This window comes from Lethenteron reissneri, chromosome 39 (genome assembly GCF_015708825.2).
Source record: "Lethenteron reissneri isolate LAM-NWPU_2019-01 chromosome 39, ASM1570882v1, whole genome shotgun sequence".
NCBI lineage: Eukaryota > Metazoa > Chordata > Hyperoartia > Petromyzontiformes > Petromyzontidae > Lethenteron > Lethenteron reissneri.
Genome location: NC_083817.1, coordinates 1,552,395 through 1,573,419, shown reverse-complemented (window position 1 = coordinate 1,573,419; position 21,025 = coordinate 1,552,395). Strand labels below are relative to the sequence as shown.

The 21,025-nt window shown below is 46.1% G+C and overlaps 1 protein-coding gene across 5 annotated transcripts in view; it reads left to right on the top strand.

Moving 5' to 3' along the window:
* Positions 1–20,535, top strand: part of LOC133352063 (single-stranded DNA-binding protein 3-like) — a 159,015-nt gene extending 138,480 nt beyond the window's left edge. For 4 of the 5 annotated variants that reach the window (XM_061567794.1, XM_061567796.1, XM_061567795.1 and 1 more), the window contains 12 exons: positions 3,210–3,269; positions 4,067–4,133; positions 6,165–6,232; positions 7,003–7,070; positions 8,285–8,321; positions 9,081–9,116; positions 9,682–9,733; positions 10,951–11,012; positions 12,742–12,829; positions 13,838–13,866; positions 14,529–14,621; positions 15,119–20,535. In XM_061567794.1, the coding sequence (XP_061423778.1) occupies positions 3,210–3,269; positions 4,067–4,133; positions 6,165–6,232; positions 7,003–7,070; positions 8,285–8,321; positions 9,081–9,116; positions 9,682–9,733; positions 10,951–11,012; positions 12,742–12,829; positions 13,838–13,866; positions 14,529–14,621; positions 15,119–15,229 (771 nt within the window). In that variant the 3' untranslated portion in view covers positions 15,230–20,535. The remainder of the gene's footprint in view (positions 1–3,209; positions 3,270–4,066; positions 4,134–6,164; positions 6,233–7,002; positions 7,071–8,284; positions 8,322–9,080; positions 9,117–9,681; positions 9,734–10,950; positions 11,013–12,741; positions 12,830–13,837; positions 13,867–14,528; positions 14,622–15,118) is intronic. The other variant, XM_061567798.1, reaches the window with a different exon arrangement.
* Positions 20,536–21,025: the final 490 nt, after the last annotated feature.

Here is a 21,025-nt window from a genome sequence, read left to right as displayed (position 1 = left end):
AGCATACATTGTAAATATTAGTTTTTTATGCGTATATCGGGAGCGTAAGACTACATTTTACTTTCATTGATAAATGGCTGTAGTGCTTCAAATATGTTTCACGATACTGCATTGGGTAGCGGTTCATTAGGAAAGACAACGCAAACGCAACACATTTGTCAACACTGTGGCCCTAAATTTTTTTTTATATATAATAGGCGACGTTTCAGGCAATGACCCATAGCACAGATATGTTTTGTTACATGCTTAATATACGCAGTATGTAAGCTTGTACTGTATTGCCATGTACTCTATATAATATATGCAGTATGTAAGCTTGTACTGTATGGCCATGTACTCTATATAATATATGCAGTATGTAAGCTTGTACTGTATGCTCATGTACTCTATATATAGAACGTGCAGGTCTGTTGCAGACCAATGCATTAAAACAGCAACATTCACGTCACATAAATTATTGTATATATTATTCCGTCTCCTGCGTATGGATTAGGCAATTAAAACACGTACATTTTATCACTGTCAGATGGCGAGACCCTTAACTATACTGCACGCCTTTGTTGCTGCATATGCTTCTAGGAGTGACGTTTCACTTGGCTTGCAAGCCCTCGCTTGCTGGGTGATGGCCAAGCAATCCCAGCTGTAGGCGTGTGGCCCCCTCTGTTGGATTCAAGGTGGAGGGTGCAGCCCCCACCACCCACCCACCCTTCATTTGCTCGCTGGCGCTACTGCTGGCAGAAGAGGCCTCTCCCACTCGGAGGGGATTTTGACCGCTCTTCCACTCCGGCCAAGGTTGCCTTGGAATAAGTCGGGTCATAGCCACGTTTTACCCCACCGCACCCGGCCTGCTGATCGACTGTCTCTGGTTGGCCCATTTATGCTGGAGATGACATGGGAGCTTCAATGAACCTGAGCATTGAGTTTGTGAGCCCCGGCCAGACGTGTCACTTGTCGGTGTCACCCGAGTGGTTGCAAATTCCTTGTGTGGCCAATAACAGTGAAGTATGTGAAAACTATTTGAAATGAGTGGGTTTGACAAGTAATTCACTTCTTGGTTCTTTCGGTAAAGTCACGTAGAAGGGAAGTAATGAAATAATAAAAATAAAATATAATAAAATGTATTATCACCATCTTTAGCAGTACCCATATATTTATACGATTAATAAGAGTGAAAGCTTTAAATCGAAAAGTAATTCACTCGTATTAATCGTATAAATATATGGGTACTGCTAAAGATGCTGATAATAATTTCTGCTCTGGCCCATGGACTAATTGGGTTATCTGCCACGGCATTGAATCCGTGGCATGTGGATTGCAAGTCCAGTGTGCTACCCACTACACCACTGTGGCAGTCCAAAATTAATCCCCAGAATTGTGAATTTTTATATCCACGAATAGTTAATTTTCCGCTCCGAGTGTCAAACATTTCTTCATAGCTGTGTGCCCAAGACAAACTGTTGCGGCCTGGCAAAGAGGCTTCACACCCTGACACATGAACAAGGAAAGACGCGTTAATCAGACATAGTGATAATCAGTCGCGTAATTAACGTCTGGGGAAGCTCATGAAAGGAATGAGAACGACTCATGTTTTGACAAAAAAGTTACAGGAGAAATCAAATTTACACTGACAACTTTCCTCCAAGTAAGATGATTCATGCGTTGAGCCTTTCCACAAGGTGAAATGGTGTGTGTGTGTATATACATTTGTGTACGCATGTTATCAATGTGCGTGTGTACATTTAAGTGTATGTGTGTGTGGTGAATGGCGACTGCTGGTGCGGGGGTGGGGGGGGGGGGGCGCTTGCGCATTGCACTGTGAATCCGGAGGTGTACGAGTTTGATTTCAAACCATGGCCTTACCATCGGACTTGTTCCACGTGGAATTTGTTATTTTGAATGGGAGTAGTAAATTGGTGAACTCGGAGAGACGTGGCGTGCCGGTGGGGGGGTTGCGAGGCTTGGGGTGTGGGGAAGCCTGGGCTGTAGCGACCTCGCCTCACGTCGCCCACTTCCACCCTCTCGCCGCTCTTGGCACCCCCTACGATTATTTGACTCCAGTGCCCACGCCTCAGGTGCCACCTCCACGAGGGTGATGCGGTGCTAAACCGCCGTTGCCACGCGCAGGCGGGAATCACATCACTTACCCCATGGTTTCTTGTTGGTAAGTGTCATAACCACTAGACGAACATGGCCGCTTTAGACAAAAAAAAACTTGAGCCGCTTTAGGAAGCAAATTATGGGTTTGTGTTGCTTTAGTTTTCGTGTCAAATGTTTCTAAATGAGATCCATTTCAAAGGGGGCGTTCCACGCCTGTTTCTCAGGTCCCATGATCGGCGAGTGCACGCCAGCAACATTTTCACATTTTACAGGTCAGTGGGAAACGCTTCCCTGGCTTCAAGGGAAATGCGTTGTTCAGTGAATTGTGTTGTCAGGTGTTCTGAATCCTGCAACCCTGAGAGATAGAAAGCGTTTCACCTGGATCTGTGGGTTTAATATTGATTCAGAGTTTCTGGATGTTAAGCCACTCTTCATCGTCATCATCATCATTCACGTTCAATCCGCCACTGCCGAATGAATAACTCCCCAAGCCATCACCGTATCACCGCGTGGGGAGGCCTTCATCCAGTGGTGAGTTGACAATGGGCTGTAAATTATATTATTTTGTATTTATACGCAAATATGTGTGAAGACACAAAATCTTACCTTGTGTACATATCTCATAACCTGAACTAGTGACTCCGTATTTCCCTCTGTGGTGGCAAATTGAGGTCAAGGCCTGAAAGTGACTCCGTATTTCCCTCTGTGGTGGCAATGCACACTCTTAGACCGATGGATCAGTTGATTCCTCAAGCATCAGTTCGAGCCTCTCTAGGGGTTCTATCGAGCTCCCTCCAGTGGAGGCCTTTCCATCACTAGTAGCACGGACAAGCAATTTCAGGGCTGCAACATTCATCTTTACTGTATTGGCGTTACAGCAACTGTTTTCATTGGAGGGTGGTGGATCTTGCGTGCGTTGGTTTTCTCCTGGCACTCCGAGTTCCTCTTGCGTGGAGAAACGATGAAAGCGGACTTCACGTTGCACTCCATTAAGACCCCTTCATTCAAGGCTCTCCAGGGAGTATTGGCGAGAGTCTTGTGGGAAAATACGTACTCTTGTTATAATTGATCGTGCTGCTGTGTGTGTGTGTGTGTGTTCTCGTGTGTTCCAGCCGTTCATGTCTCCTCGGTACCCAGGAGGACCCAGAGCACACCACAGGATGCCTGGTCAAGTAAGAGAGGCTGCTTCTCACGACATGCTCTGTCTGGACTTGTCCTGGCTAGAGGCTGCTAGAAAGTAGTGTTAATTGAGGTGTCATGTTTAATTAATTTAGTCGTAGTATTAGTCTAGCCGACGACAACATGTGACGTGCTAGTCGAGTCTTAGGCGACCCGTATTCTTCGTCATGGCTCGGCTCAGGCCGCGCTCTGGCTCAAGGGAGCTGGCTCAGAGAGCTGGCTCAAATTGGATTCCATGAGCTGAGCCTGAGCCACAGCTAAGCCATTCGTGAACACGTCTGTAGGTCGTGCATAACCATGTGAGTTGGTTTTTTCTCAGTATAATAATAAATAATAATCTGTATTATAATGATAATAATAAGTATAGACCACATTGACTAAAATGTCTAGACCAAGGGAGACCTGGGTTAAACAAGTACCAGCATAGCAATTATGAATGCCACAATCCCCTTATACAATTCATCGTCGTGGGTTAGATGAATTATGTTTAATTTTGCAGCTGTAGGTGCCGTGGCTTGTGGACGTATGGGACCGGGGGGCCAAAGCAACAAACACGGCACAAATCAATCCGGCCATAAAAAAATTAAACGGCACCTTTGCCTCCACGCCTTTGGTCACATTTACTTAGATTAGCGGAAAGTAAGGTGGATAGCTCGACTGAAACACATAGCGTTGGCAGATTTTCCCATCGTTGTTACTGGAGAATTCTCGATTTTTTTTTTGTACTTTACAAGAATTGCGTTGAAAGCAATCACCAACAAGAAGTGCATCACGTTTATTTCTGTCACAGCCTCCAGGTGCTGTCGCAGGCCCGCAGACTCTCCTTCCCAACAACATGGACCCCATCAGGAACCCAGGTGAGCGGCTGGGCACAGACGAGAGAGTGGCAGATGGAAATGCAGGGCAAAGGTCGCAAACGGGTTTTGATTCCTTACCCGTACCCGTACCTGGCCGGGTACGGGTAGCCGGGTATCGGGTAGGGTACGGGTATCGGGTACCCGGTTGCGACCTCTGTGCAGGGGAGAGAGACGGGAAGTCTGTGTACGCGGACGGAGGGGAGAGAGGACACTGGACAGAAAACCATGCAGGGAAGGCAATTAAGATAAAGTTGAGAAGAGAGGGGAAGGAAATTATAGGAAGAGGGAGAAGTTGGTGAGGGAAGAGGGTGTAAAGGTTGTGGGAGAGAGATACAGACACTCCGTGCCGTATTACTGGATACATCCGTGGCAGGTATTGCTGTGTCCTCTCTGGAGTGGTATTCTGAGCTTACGAGTGCATTTTAACATGAAAATACAATTCTTCACTGGATATTTGTCCATTGGTGGCCACGTGTGGCCACGTGTGGGTAGCAGTGTAGTGGTTAGCGCACTGCCCTACGAACCCCGCGACCCTGGTTCAATACCCACTCACGGCCACCACCAGTGACGATTGACTGAACCGGTCCTGGGCCTTCCCTAGGTTGACTCAGCCTCAAATGAGTACCTGGTGTAGTGTGTAAACATTGCCACTGGGGAGACAAAGGCGCCTGGGCTTGGTACTGGTCACCCACCCCCTCATGTGCCGTGCCGGCCTTCATAGGTGGTCACGAATAGCACTTGCCCCTACAGTCTATGGAGGCTATACGAGGGATCTTTGTATTTTGTGTGGCGCTGTGGTTAGGACACTGTTACGACGCTGGCAAACTGAGTGCAATTCCCAGCCACTGCTAACAGTAGCAATTATGTGAACCAGTTGTGAGCCTCTCCTAGGTCTACTCGGCATTAAATGAGTACTCGATGCGACGTGCAAACATCACGACTGATGAGACGAACGCGGCCAGGCATGGTGCCGCCCACACCACCCCTAGTGTGTGCTGTGCTGGTCTTTTAAGAGGTGCTCACGAACAGCACAAGGCCCTATGACGTGTAAGGCTAAAGGGAGGTGTCTGCGCGTCTATTTGTTTTGTCACAAAGCCATGCTGACGTCAATTACAGACTTGGCAAGTGGCGCCGGGTGTTTTGCCAACGGTGTGCGAGTGCACACGTTGAGTCTGCCAATGTGCACAGAGGCGTGTGTACACACCGGCTCGCGCTCATTTAATTAGCGCACGCGCATTTGTGTACGTTAGTGGAAGGGGACGGAATGTGTCCACTCGGACGCGCGTCACCCGGGAAGATGGAGCGATGGAATCGGCTCGCGGTGGAGGCATCAGGTCGAGCGTTGCACCGCAGGATCGTGAGAGATGGCGGCGGCATTCATCCAGCAGTGGATTGATCGTAGCTGACGACGATCATGGGAAGGGAAAGTAATGGGGAGGTTCTAAAGCAGGTTTGGGTAGAGAGAAATTCTAAAGGCAAACAGTGTGGATTGATCTTCTTGGTTCTTTCGGTAAAGTCACGTAGAAGGGAAATAATAAAATAATAAAAATAAAACACCATAAAATAATTCTCACGACGTTTCGGCCACAACGCAAGCAGCCGTCCTCAGGTGAAGAACAGGTCTGTCGGGAAGATTTAATTTTGAAGGAAGTTCTGGACGGAAGGATTCCGGCATGAGAGGCAGAAAAATAAATTTACTGCTTGGAAACTTGAAGGAAGCGGGAGCTGGACATGGGAATGAAGACGGTAGCTGAAGATCAGATAGGATGTAGGGAGTTTAAGCCAAGCACCTGCTGTTGGGCAGAGGACTAAAGAGATAGCTATCACACAGCGCCCTATATTCTCAGTGACCTGGGTTCTATTCCTGCATGCGCACCGTGACATTTAGCATCTAACCCTGGCCTCGAACTCCGCTGGGTCGGTGCACTTTAAAATGTATATCTGGTGATAGTGGGTGAGTGTATTGAAATGAACACAAAGGTGGTGTTTGTACTCTGCGTGTGTCTCCGTGTGGACCGCCGCTGTCCGCAGGTCACCCTGTGATGGGCCCCCTGCAAAGGATTGGAGGGCCACGTGGGATGGGACCGATGGGGCCTCAGGTATGGGACATGACAAGTTTTGTTTGACTTTGTGTCCCTATTACATTGTAATTGTGCTCTTGGCATCATGCAATGAGACAAATACATTCCCATCTTGAGGTCCGCAGTGAGCGTTTGTATAATTTACTAGCAGGAAATACCCGGCGTTGCCCGGGTACTTGCGGCTATCTTTTCTGAATGTAGAATGGCTCAATCACTGTATTCAGAAGGGGTCAATGGCGTTACAGCAACTGTTAAGATTTTGCTGTACCATGGGGCCTGTAATAAATGTTAGGTGACGTGCCGCAATGGGGTACGAAATTACATAGCAACATTTTTTTTTTAAGCGTCAATGCCGTTTGTTTGTCGCGCACGGAGAGACGGTGGGCAAGCTCACGGTGGCTGACCGCTAATTGGAATCACCAACGGTGTTTTTTGGTGGTCAATCAATGGCAATAGTTAGATTAACTTTATGAGGAGGAGGGGTCGTTATTTAACTGTTAGATGTGCAGGGCCAGGTTATTGTGTGCTGAGTTAGGGAGGGTGATGTCCCGGGAGCGTGTGGGGAGACGTTTGGGGGGCTATGGGCACTCCAGTATAAAAATGTCAGCTCGCCATTGTAGCTAAGGTTTTCCGCGTGGTTTTAAAATGTAGCGCTGCCAAGTATGGTGGCGGTAGCTTCAAGGTGTGGATTTGTATTTGGAACAGACAGACAGACTTTCATTATATATATAATAGATACAAAATGTACACTGTGCATACAAAAATAACCTCGATCTATTTCTTTGCAGGGTTACGGACCAGGAATGAGGCCTCCTCACAATTCGTTGGGAGGCCCTGGGATGCCAGGACTTCCCTTGTGAGCAACACCCAATTTCAATTAACAGCCCTTTCGTTTCGTGCACTAACAGGTGGTTAGAGGGCCTGAGTACAGACCGACTTAAGCAATTAAAAAAATTGCGTAAGCTGACGCTCCTGTCGTAACTCCTGATTCCATAAGCGAGTCAAGAGAGTTAAGCTTTGTAAAGTTAGGAGAGAATCAATGGGCGGTCAGGACCCATCATTCTTACATTGATGGTCCAAAAGCAAAGTAAACTAATAGTGAAATAATATAATTATTGGCACTATTACTCGTAATAACATTAAATAAAGATTAATCACCCCAGCCACTGACCGGCTTCCGCGCACAGTGATGATGTCAGAGGCGCCATGTTGCGTGAGTGAATGTGTGGTGGCCATGTTTCATGGACTTTCATTGGCTGCTGTAGTGGGAGTGATGACGCAATCCATAGCAACTTCTGACATGCCCCTCGATATCCAATCTTACTATGGCTGTAAATCACCCACACACTGACCACACTGCAGGTCACCACACTTCTCTCTCTGCTTCTTTCCTACCTCGCACACTGCTCCACTTTGGATTTCCTCTGCCATCATCTCTTTGATCCAGGCTCTTATTACCTTGCTGAATTCAAGACACGTGTTACACCCTTCCCTCTTAAAACTTTCATGATACTGTTTGTTGCTGAACCTTTGGACCTGTGCTCAAGAACTGTGTTTAAGAAAATGCTCTCAAAAAAGTGCACAGCGGCATTGTATCGTCCGTGTGGTCACCATTGGCTCTGCTGGTGTCCTATGGAGGTGAGCACCCTGAGTGCACTGCGTAACGTCGAGCCGCGTCGCACGGGAGAATCGATTCGTCAGTCAGTTCATCGTTAATGCCAATGCTCAATGCTCATAATTCATGCGTCCGGCGGCCTGTTTAAGAATCAAACTTTTGTTTAATTTCGTGCAAATTGTGTGCAAGTGACATGCAAATGTCACGCGAGGCAACTGGAGCAAGCACAAACTACGTACGAGATAAGAAGAGAATCCAAACGGGACACACAAGGTGAAAGGATTGATCATTGAATAGAATTGTGACCCACGATTCGCGACAATTCCTCGACCTTCCGCGAGATGAATTATGACACTCCTCGTGCACGGGGACTAACGTGTTGACGCTGCTGCCCATTGGGAGCTGGGAGGGAATTTACACCGTGGAAGTGACGTGAATTATTCTGTTCCATGCAGAGTCCCAGGTGGTCGACCGTGGCCCAACCCAAACTCAGTAAGTCATGTTTTACTCTTGACGCATTTAACCACATGTCCCGATTGTGATATTGGCATCCAGGCAAAGGACAAATCACTTTTGCATTCGAGAACCTCCCCACAGACCACGGAGCTGTCTCTTCACATGACCTGACACTGACATTTGCTTCTCCTGCCAAACACTGTTTAAAATAAATTAACGCGTGGTTGATGGCGTGCGTGCGGATGGGTGTCCACAGCGCAATAATCAAAGAGTCTGATGTGCTTGTCGGTACATTGTATGGAATAATAAGAGATTAATTTTGATGAATAATGGGCGCGTAGGTAAAAACAACTTTTTGGAAATGCAGCATCATGGGAAATCCCCAGAGCATTCTGGCTTAGCCACAAGGTTAAACATCTAAAGTATGACTTCTTAAATAGTAAAGCGTAAGCAAAAAAACCTGCCACTGCTTATTAACGCTGAGATGTTTGGTTTCTCTACTGTTACATTATACCAAAGGGTTATAATAATATAATAATAACAAAAAAGCCAATGATGTATTTCACAGAGCCTCAGTGAGTCTAAAGAGCCTTATTTCAGGAGGGTCCTGCATCTGCGCCATTTGGTCAATTCTATTTCGGAGTGGTGTTATGCAAAACAGTCCACGCTTCCTGTGAGTTGTGTTGTCTGTGGTTATTGATGAATTACCTTGTTGATGAGACGGATTGTCAAACGCACACATGATGAGATCAGTTATCATGCAATTTGAATCATAACATGTTTCTATTTCTGCAGATTCCTTACTCTGTTCCCTCACCTGGAAACTACGGGGTAGGTGTTCTTATTTTATGTAATAATTTCCAGATGCATATATAACCGTGATTTGAAAAATACCACTGTATAACCAAGAGAACGTCCATTTAACAGATCCATCTTAGCCGTTGATTGCAGATGTAAAACGAATTTCTTCATCAACATTCTCAGATTATTTACGTGTGTCATCTATAAAGGGGTCCGTGTCGTGTTCATTGGGGTCAACTTCAGTTCCACAACGCAACAAGGGCAGTTTCACCATCGGGTTCCTCCTTCAACCCCACTCTTTCTCTGCTTAAATCTTTAATGTATTCACATACTTATTTGTACGATTATTTGACATGGTTGGGAGGAAGATGTGGTGGTACATTGGCTAGGGCCGTGTGAATTCACACCTTTGCAGTGCCGTTTGGTTCATCGTGTGATTAAAAAGGTGTTTGCGTTTAACTTACAAGGCCCGTCGCATTCGTACACCCGCTTCATCATCCACTCGCCTACCTCTCTGTGTTCGCGTAGCCGCTTTGTCACTCACCGAGGTGTCTCGTTTTTTTTCCTTCCCTCCCGTTGAATGCATTTCCATCAGGGTCCCCCTGGCAGCGGCCCACCAGGAACTCCCATCATGCCCAGCCCAGGAGGTACGGCCGAGCGTGTCCGTCACCCCGGAGTTTAGCACGAACGTGTGTGGATCATGACGCACGATGCCACGCGGAGATTTTAAATCTGCGCGTCCAGGGCAGCGAACGGTGTAGCTCAGCGGTGTGGAGTCTGTTCCTTACCCATCGGCGAAGAGGAGACTTGCACGTAACCTTTGGCGGGCCCACACATCGACACAAACCTCAGCGTCGTTCAGTGATAACGTCAAAAACTATGGGGGCTCACCTTGACCTCACTGATGTGGTGCTTGCGTCCGCTTTCCTCGCACCAACACCTGGATGTGAACATTTCCCTCTAGTACCCAATTGTACCAGCTGAGATACTTGCAATAATGTACAAATCGCTTTTGCCGACCGCTCCACAGCGGCAGGCCTCGTGTGGGTGCGGGGCCGTACCTTCAGTGGCACAGCGGTCTTAGCCCACCGGAGATAAAAAACTAAAATATTTTTATTTTACAAGGTAAGCTCCACTGAGCTCTATAGCTCTTTTTCAGGAGCGACCTGGTCACAAATGATGGTTCAACGAAGTTGCTTATCACGGGGACATTTATAGCAGCCAAATACTCTAAATGCACGTGGAGAGAAACACCGGAGGACCCAGAGAGGCAGTTAACACCTCGCCAGCTGTGATGATGTCCACGACACACGGTATTCGTTCAGAGCCCCAGCTTTCCAGGCGTGACGCTTCGCACGTGCGGGAGTCTCGCGGAGGAGCGACGTATGAGGTTAGCGCCCGAGAGTCGAAAGCAGAGGGTCACGATGCTCGCTTGTGGAATAGTTCCCGCAGCCGTGCGGGGGGTGTTCGTGTTTGTGCAGGGGGCCCGTGCCGCGCCCGTGCCTGTGGCCCGCCTGCTCTTTGTCGCGTTGATGTCGGTTTTCTATTTTAAAAGTTTCTCTTCTTCACCCCGAGAGGGCACTCACGATCAGCTGTGCCAGAGAGTAAGAAGAGACGCTCGATAAGCGAAGCTGGCAGACAGACAGGCAGGCAGAGAACAAATCTGTCTCATGCACAACCGATGAGAGTCCAGTCCAGTGGATGTGCTGAGATAGGACGTTTGATCTCGATTTGCGAAAAGCAATTTCATGTTTCCTAAGAGAAAGACACCTGAGCTACTTACCAACCTCCTGATACAACGCAATGCAACGCAGTTTGTCGTCTCGGCGTGCGTGTTGATGAACGTGTGTGTTTTTGTTCACAGATTCTAACTCGAGCGACATGTACACCATGATGAACCCCGTGCAGCCAGGGAACCGGCCAAACGTGAGTCTCGTGACTTGGAGCTTTACAACGGAAGCTGGGCAGTCACCTGGGCAGTCACCTGGGCAGTCACCTGGGCAGTCACCTGGGCAGTCACAAAGAATTGAAAGCAATTAGGTGCTAACTGACATCATCATCATCAGCCATGATCAATCCACTGCTGGATGAAGGCCTCCCCAAGCCATGGCTATCCCTCACTCTCGTGATACAACTATCCATTCAGCTGCAGCATACGAGCTGACTTCATCACTCCATCTCCGTGCTGGACGTACTCTTGGACACTCCCTCCGCCGTTAGTCTCGACCAGCGGCATGTCCTGCCCAAGCCCACTGACTTTTTCGAGCGGTCAAAATCATGTCTCCAACTGGCGTACGTTCTGCAATGGACGCGTTCCTCTTCCCGCCTCTCCCGTGTTTCTCCAAACGGGCACCTCTCCCTGCTTCTTAGTGCACATTCCGGCCTGTGTTCCGTATTCTTCGTCAATGTCGATGTTTCTGATTTAGATGTCACCGCAGGTGTGATTAACTCTGGTGAAGGCACATCTCCTTGTGTGACTCCCCTCCCACTCAATATTTTGTTCCTTTCATCGTGCCATCTGAGTGGAGCTAGCTCTTCCACATTTGTAAAAAAATACATTTCTTCTATGTTTTATTTAGGTCTCAGTTCGTAAGAGCTTGAATGACTGAGAAAACTGCAGCCACCGCGCAGATGGTGAATTCCAGTGCAGTGTGCGTTGTGGGAGGCAGGAGGGGAAGGGCTTTGAATGGATGGGGCATTGGAGGTAGAAACGTACAATGATGATTATTTCCGGGACATGCCGTAGGCCTGACTCACAGAAATTGAAGTGCGGCATATGTTATTGGCACGCGTGAAGCGTACGTGAATTTTCTGTTGATTTTAATTCCAATTCACATTTTTACTTTCAAAAGTGCCAGTTCGTTCAAATAACGTTTGTAAGCAAATCTGGCTGTCGCCTGATCAAGCTAGTTAGAATTATTGGCGAAATATCGTACTCAAATTGTAAATGTTGTGGATTTGCTCTCCAATACACTGGTGTGCTGTACTAGTGACGAATTGGCCACGTTCTGTTTACGTGACAACCCTTACTAGTTGGCTGTGTCGGGTGGTGGCGGGTTTAACGACACATTTATACATTTATGCGATCTAACCCAAAAAAAAACGTATTATGAACGTTTGTAAAACCTACTGAGTGGCGAAAAGTGTACATGTCATTCCAATAACCGTACCCTACATACAAACCCGTCAAATAAATGCAATTAGGACACAGCGAAGAAGTGTTCATTCCATATAAGATACCCACGATAAATTAAATCCAATTATTTTAAATTATAACCAGGATGCCACGAACAAGAATGCATTACTCAGAGAGCATGATGGTACCAGTGGCTTTTAAAGTGAAATAATTGTTATATTTAGGAAAATGGTCGTTTACTTTATGAGTAAAAACAGAGTAATTTTGATTGGAATCAGTATTTGTTTTCTTACTTCCGAATAGAACTCCATTGTATGGTCTGGATGGGTTAGCGTCACCTGACAGGTCGCTGCGTGTGTCTCTACGCCGCGTGTCTCCACACCGCGTCTCTCCACGCCGTGTCTCTCCATGCTGCGTGTCTCCACGCTGCGTGTCTCCACGCTGTGTCTCTCCACGCCGCGTCTCTCCATGCCGCGTGTCTTCACGCCGCGTCTCTCCATGCCGCGTGTCTGCCCACAGTTCCCCATTGGTCCCGGCCCGGAGGGGCCGATGGGCTCCATGCCTGGAATGGGCCCCATGGAACCCCATCACATGAACGGCTCCATAGGTGGGTCCCGCACAAGAGATTGGGGATTGGAAAGGTGGAGATGGGAGAGTGGGGATGGGAGAGCGGGAATGGGGGAGTGGTTGATGGGAGAGGGACGATGGGAGATTGGGGATAGGAGGGCGGGGATGGGAAATTGCATGCTGTGATGTAAATTCAATCTAAATTAGAAGTTTTCGTGGGGATCCATACTCTTTGGTTCTTTCGGTAAAGTCACGTAGGTATAAATTTAATTAAATCACGACGTTTCGATCGCAACACAAACAATCATCATCAGGTGGGAAAACCACAAGCAAGAAAAGCCATCACTTCAGCAAACATTTTTTGCTGTAGTTTTCCCACCTGATGATGATTGCTTGTGTTGCGATCGAAACGTCGTGATTTAATTTATTTTATTTTATACCTACGAACCAAAGAGTATGGATGTAAATTTAGCCTAAATTGTTATTTTTGCCAAACTTGTGAACACTCACAACGGATAGAAAAATCTGTCCACGTGTGCGTACTGACTGCCCCATGATGTGCTTGTACCGTATTTTCTATTTTAGATAAACAAGTACTGTACAATTTGTATGTATTTGGTGATGACATCTTTTTATATATATAATTTAGCTATTTTAACGATTCAGGTTACGACGATTTTTCCCCTGTTCCCGCTAGCGATGTGATGAATTGTCACGATTCAGGGCTGTGATTTTATTTAAATAATCTAGAGTTTTTTTTTATTGTGAAGAATTTAGCAGCCACTGGTGGCTGCGTGCATCACAAACAAACACGAATCGAAAAACAATTTTAAAAAATCAGTTCCATCGGTTCCTGCGTTGCTCGATGTGTGTATGTTGAACTTCTTCTGCACCGTACGTAGCCAACCGTGCTAATCGGAGGTGCGGGGGAAGGACAACATGTGTGTATCAAGAGACCCTGAGACATCGATATAAACGGATGAAACGATGCATTGTTACATTGACAGTAGGGTTCCTGCTAATTTTATTTGTTTGCTTGTGCTGTTAGGTTCTGGTGAAATGGATGGAATTCCCAAGGTGGGCCGAGTGCACACGTTCATTTCCTTTTATTGGTTTCTCACAAAGTGATGTAGGGACTTGTGTAACGCACACAAAGTGCAGGAGGAGGTGCCGCAGAAGAATCGCACGAAACCATGCGACGTGGCGCAGTGTAATGACGGGAGGCCTGACTTAAGTGACTGAACGTGCACTACACCAGCACGCCAGCACGTTGCGTCAATGCACCCTCAGCCACCCGACACAGCCAAACAAACCACCTGGACACAGGAGCCAATGGGTTTTACCGTGCGTTGTTCGGCACGATGTCCGACGTTTCGCTCCACTTGCTGGTAGCTTCTTCAGGAACCCAGTTCCTGAACCGGGTCCTGAAGAAGCCGCAGTTAGCTGATTGGCAGCTCATGTTTGATGGTGTAAAGTGTGGGTACGCCCACTTCTTCCAACACGTTTGGTCAATGTGAAAGAATAGAACGAATGCCCTTGAGAGTTCACTGTAGCGGAGGCTTTTCTGCCAGCGGTGGCATGAGCGAGCAATTGCAGGGCTGCCCCTTTGACCTTTCACCTAAACGCATGTGGGTTATTCGATAGCGCGATGTGGGGCTCTGCCATCTTAGTCTTGAAAACAGATGATGCATCTGTCAATTATCTCTTGTTTTTTTTTCATATTTCCTTTGTTTTTAAAGAACTCGCCAAACAACCTCAGCAACCAGCCCGGGACGCCACGGGAAGAGGGTGAGATCCCTGCGGGATTCCTCAACGCCTTTCAGAACGACGGAGTGAGTGTCCCACCGTAATCCTCTTCGTGCGAACTCTCGGTACAGTGGGCGTGGGCAATCCGTACGGTGTCCTGGTAATCAGTCCGCCGACTATAACAATTGCTAGCTATGTGACAATGCATTGATTCATCGATTAAAATCGTTTGTTAATGCTCGTGATACGTGCATAGAATCGTGTGTGTGTGTGTGTGAGAATCTATCATTTTTAGAATTGTGTTTTTGTTGTATGTTCTGGGGTCACATGACCCCTACAGCCACTAGGGGTGCTACATTCAGCATAATGTTAAACCCGAATCATGACAATTCATCGAGATATGAGGGGCTGAAGAGTCGCACGCCTCCTGTACCTTATCATGGCTGACGTGTCGCTTCAAAGGCAACATTGGAATGTTCATACCGGGGTGCAAACTCCGTCGGTGGCATTAAAAACATTTTGTCCAAATGTCCGCTCCCTCTGCCGACCCGCACCTCCCCCTGTCCTTGCTGCGAACGCCCAGGACCAGAATGAGTCGGCTGCTATTTTGAAAATCAAGGAGAGCATGCAGGAGGAGGCGAAGAGATTTGAAAAGGAGCCCGGAGACCACGCAGACTTCACCTTCATGCAATAAACAAAACAGATCTACATATATATATACATACACACACAAACGGGGAAAAAGAGAAAAAAACACAACACGCAGAAGATAACAAATTTATGGACCAAGGCGTTCACAGGCCTGTGTGCGCGAGGTGCTCAAGTGAGCGCGTGTGTTCGTGTCATCTCTGTGGGCAGCATTTGTCTCTATTCTTGAGGTGGGTAAACGTTCCCGATTAACGAAGGGACTTTTACCACACAAAATAAAAAAACACCCTGAACTCGTTCGCTGCATTTAACGCAACGTTCTTAATCCGAGTAAATGTTTTTTTATTTTTCGTGAGTGTTTCAGTAACGATTTGCCTTGCAGCTTCGTGTCTTCGATGGAGTATATAACAGGAAATACATATATATTTTTGTTGTTGTTTTCGTGGGGAGAAAGTGGGTGCAGTGTACGTCATCGTCCGACGTGGGAAGGGACAGAATCGTAACGGAGATGGTTTTGACGGAGGGGAGCCAAACCCAGGCGCTGTTGTTGTCCTCCGTTATCCTTCATGCGCAAGGTAGCTGTGTAGTTGGCACTGTACATTTTTTTACGTGGGAAAAAAAAAAACGATGGGACGGTTATCGACGGATTGTTTTACGTCCACCAAACGTTTGCAAACAACTGTGTGATGTTGTTATCGTCAATTTCTTCCCTTTGTGGTATCGGAGAACGTAAGATGTACTTTGTGTACATTTGGTACGTACATGTGGATTTGTGCGTGTGTATTTGTGTGTGTGCGCGCGTGTACCTCTGTGTGTATACGTGTGTGTGCATGTATGAGGCTAAGAATTTATATCTATCTCAAAACATGTTTCCATTTCCACGCAGTTTATCCCAAAGCTTTATTAGCAGCTCCCTTACCTTTAAAAGACCCCTGCATTTGATTACGAAACACGTGGGTTGTGTAGTTTTTATTTATTTATTAATCATGTTTTAAATGTGCTTATGAACATTGGGCTCAATCTGTGATCACAACAATTGATTCCGAGAGGTTTCATTGCCCTCTCTACCTCGAGCGTGATCGCTTATGGTGTCTAATCCACGAGGCCTTTTTTGTGTGTGTGTGCGAACGTTGAATTTGACCAGTATTTCTACAGTGATATTAAAGGTCTTAGTCTCTGTTGTGTTACTCATCGAATACTGCACACTCTGGACAAGAGATGTACATCGGGTTGCACATCGTAAACATGGAATTTCCCCACGCAGCAGAGGGCATGTGCGTGCACAGCGGCCTAATTTGGCCACAAGACAAATGACCGCACCTTCCAGGCAGATTTTGAGCCAGAATAATGTTTATATTATTTATTTTTAGCGATAAATATATATAGGGCATCTGTTTTTGTTATTTCATTCCATTTTCACTCTTGGCGTCCTTTCATGAGATTTAGTGTCCGTTCGGAACTCATGCAGAGCCATTGAATGTCCCGTGGAATGTGATATCACTGAACGACTTCAGAGGGCCCATCAAGTGACCTCTGATCAGCACCAGGGACGCAGCACTCCCCCCTCCACCCTCATTGTACAATAGTCGACCAGACGTTTTTATTGTTTTTGGCAAATCAAGTGAAAATACACATTGTTTATTTTGTGTGCAGTCATTGAAGTTAGGGGCTGAGACCATCCATTCGCAACAACAGTTGAGAACCTGGCTTGGATTCGAACCCAGGCACTTGGTGGTGCAGGCACAGTGCCCTGACCTCTGCACCACCCGGGCCGGCCACCTTGACTTACCACCGAGGTGGCCGCCTCGTAGGGCCACTGGCGAGATGAGGCCGGTGTTGTGCTGCTCGTGCCCACAATTTGGCCAAGAAGGTGTCGCCGGTTGTTTGTGCCGTTGAGCGGTGCGACCGTAATACCTCTCGTCCCGGTGTGTGCATTATTTAATATCGAGTTGGTGGGGATTTTCACCAGCAGCAGAGAGGACGTTTTGGTTGGCCAATACGCCAGGTTTTGAAATACATACGACAACATTGCTGTGGTATGTTCACCTTCTGCAAGGTGGGCCGCAATACTGCGTCCACGTTGTTGGAAGTGCTGGAGAGTGTCATCGGAACGTGGGGGTATAGACACGGGAGAGGTGCTGCTTTGCGTTATTCTGCGGTGGATCGGTAGGCACCTCGAACTGCTGCGCCGTGAAATGTGGCGACAGTTTTAAGTTCCAAGTTGAAAGGTTCCAAAAATCTGCCAAGCTGTGTACAGCAGAAGGACTTATCATTTATTTTTGTTGATAATAGGCAATAGCTTGCTTTAGGAAGTTCACTTAAAATGTTACTAAGTTGTTGATTGTGCGTCATTGTCGACTTATGTAATTGAGCTTTGCTGAATGTTTTTGTTGTATAGTTTTGATCGATAATTGAATAGTCGATATCACAAGTTTGTTCACACTTAAGAAGAAGCCACTTTTTCTCCGACAGCAGGTTCCACAAACCAAATCCAGAAACGCAAGCCGTGGTGTTACGCGGTCATTTCACCCGGAATGTACGAGTATACGACTGGCATTTTAATAATATTTGTAACAGCGGCCGAGCTAACTTCAGATACCGCAACTCTTATCAAAGGGAAAACTATGAGGGCCTATTTTTAATTTAATGACATTCGCAGTATACTGTATATGCAGTACTGCATACCGTATTTGAAGCTGTCACAACATTGTAAAATAATGGTATTAACCATCCCCATCGATTCACACGTTTTACATTACCATAGTATTGTAGGAAGTGACTTGAGTAGCATTACAGATATTATGTTGTACGGTTCTTTGCGGTATTGTACAATAACTAGTTTTGACCACCCTCGAACAATGCATTATTAGCACTGCTCTTGTCCGCCGTGATGTGGGAGACACACATCGCAAGCCCCAACTACTACTACTATTATTATCCGCGAGGTTATCCGCGAATTTGCTGCATTTATTTGTGGAGAGAAAAAAAAAATCACGGATAACAGGATGAATAAACACGCGGTTAGTAAGAGTTTTAGTGGGATAGGATCACGGATTAGTTGGAGCACTGCTGTATACCACGGTATTACACGCATTGTGTAAGTGAGTGTGAGGGGCGGTTAAAATGTTTCGATAACCAGTTACGGTACTTAGATTTCAAGAAAAGGTCACACCAACACAATGCCAAGCCGTTAATCGAAGCCCAGTTAAGATGGGAACGCTATACAACGATCACTGTACGGGCCAGTACGTGAGCCTGGGTTGTCGAATTCTCGCTGTCACGCCGACGTCAACTTCAATATCCTCTCCCCAAAATGTTTTGTCCGTTCGTGGTTTGTAAAGTGTACATATGATGTTGATTTGTCGCTCTCATTGAATCGTTTTGCTGATATCCTCGCTCTAGATAATGATGATTTCAGGAATAGTAAAATTTCTGATATGCATTTTATTCAAAAGTATTAAAGACAGATTTTTGAAGGTTGATTTCGGTGATAAATTATCGGCTCGGTTAATATAAACGATGAAAGCGGTTCGAACCAAACTATGAATTTCATGCAAATTAAAGTTACGATCACTAATTTAAGATAGTTTCTACCATTGATAAGTCATAAAATCACTTCAGTTATTTAACGTATTAATTAATTTGCTGTTATACGATGCTGTAATTGTTAGAATTGTTTTGTTTAGTGTCTGTTTAATTCTTGGTATATATATTTTTCTATTAATTTGCTGATTGAATTTCCATGGCAGTTATGAATATATAATTCGTAATACAGTCATCTGTTCTGACCAACGGTATCAGTCCACTTGCCTTTAGGTTGGTTGCTATGCGCTGTCAATAATCGATGAGGTAATGGTGATTAACCACAGCAATATTACGAAAAAGTCGTTTACTCCAATGGCAAAAGCACAACGCGTTATTTTTCTAATATAATTTTATTACACCAGCACACTTGAGTTTGTAGTTATATTTAATTGTGCTTGCCAAAATTGTAATTTATTAAGTTATTGTCTAATCGAGCTCACGTCTTTGACACGTCGCATTAAACCAAGTCGTGAGCAGGGCTGTCCGAGCTGCGCTTAGCGCCACCTCGTGGCGGCGACCTGCTCGCTGCAGCTGCAGCAGCAGCGCGCCCAGAAGCCACTGAGGGCAAAGGGCAATTGCATTCAGTGGCACGAGCGCTGAGGGGCAATGCCCTCTGGTGTGCATGGGGGGGTGACAGCCTTCTCATTCATTTGTGTATGTTCACCGCGCTTTCGCCGCAGAGTCGAGGGTGTAACGATGGCAAGATTCGTCAATGAAAATTGATCCTCATCCCCGTGATCCACTCTCACTGTGCGTGGTAATGAATAGATTTTATTCGGTTTGTGCAGTTGGTTAATGTGGCCTCTGCAGACACCACAGGCGCTATGCATTCGACCGCAACGTGGAGACAAACAAAATCGGGGATTCGTTCGTGGGAATCCCAACACAGCAATGTCTAGCTGCGACATAGGAGAAAAAATTACACTTTGTGTTTCCGTCATGTGTGAGTACGCATCTGGCAAACCAAACACTTAATAACTCACAAAAGGTCATTGGTGGCCATGAGAAGCACAGGCTTGTCGAGCGCAGTTGGAATGAGTGAAGTGAGTAAAGTGTTACATTTATGGTTGAGCCACCTATGATGACAATGCAATCAAATCTGCTTGTCACATGAGTCTATGGAGTCAGAGTTGCGGGTCTTCTTTTTGAAAGGCGTTCGTCAAGTTTGTATAGGGACCCCCCACCACCACCAAACCGTACTAATGCACAGTATTTAAAAAAGCTCCCGAGGGTTATAATTCTTCTCATGAGCGCGATTTGGGTCAACGTTTTGGCGAGTACCTTAAAAGTGAGTGACGAAAATTCGATGGGCAAAAGGCTCCCAATTTTATTCAAACGGATGGCTGCATGCGGCTGCAGTGTTTCGCATTGCGTCGTCGTGAGCTCCGCATAACGTCGCAGCAGCAGCCATCCAATCAAAGTGGCCTAGCCATTGATTTACAACTGGGTTGTATTTGAGACGGAGCGTGTCTGTGCCCAGCTATGAAAACCCAGATGTGTTTTTTTTCTACAACGTGAGTGCTGACATCTAGTGTTTGTAATATGACGGCGATTCAACACGTTGTTGGAGCTCTACATTGAATTATTTCACAGCCTCTTCAAAATTAGTTTGAATTGGCACTCAAGATTTGTGGGGTTTGTTTTAACAAAGGGGTGGAGTGAATGTGATGTTATATAAAATTAATATTCTAATCAAAAGGAGTGTTTTATTTATTGGTTCCGGTTAGATCAGTGTAAAATAAACAAAGTGTTTTTGCCGTCGGAGTATCCCTTTTGGGCACTGTCGTTTTATTATTCAATTTTTTTTGCCCCAAATGGAAATGTAAAAGCCTCATTTCCACGCACACACCATCACATCGAAAGATAAATTGCAATGAGCCCGATTTAACTCTTAAACAGCACTTTGGATCATCGTGAAAAAAAAATCCGTTTCGTCATGTTCAGATGCAAACCTTTGTAAACTGAAGATCACGTTTCATTACAGCATCTGAACATTGGAATCCGGTCAATAGATTATACCGAGGAGTGACTTTCTTGCCATCATGGTCCATGCCTGTGTGGATAAGGCACGGGTAGATATCGCAAAGAACCACAACATTACTTAAGTTGTATTCTCCTAAAAGTCCCTCAGAGCAGGATGAGGCCACCTCTGTCATTGCACATCCAATAGTCTAAGGCGCAATTCCTAAACGCGTTGGTGATAATGCTGAAAGAAGGTGGAGTCTTGAGTAACTTAGTTGGTGATAATGCTGAAAGA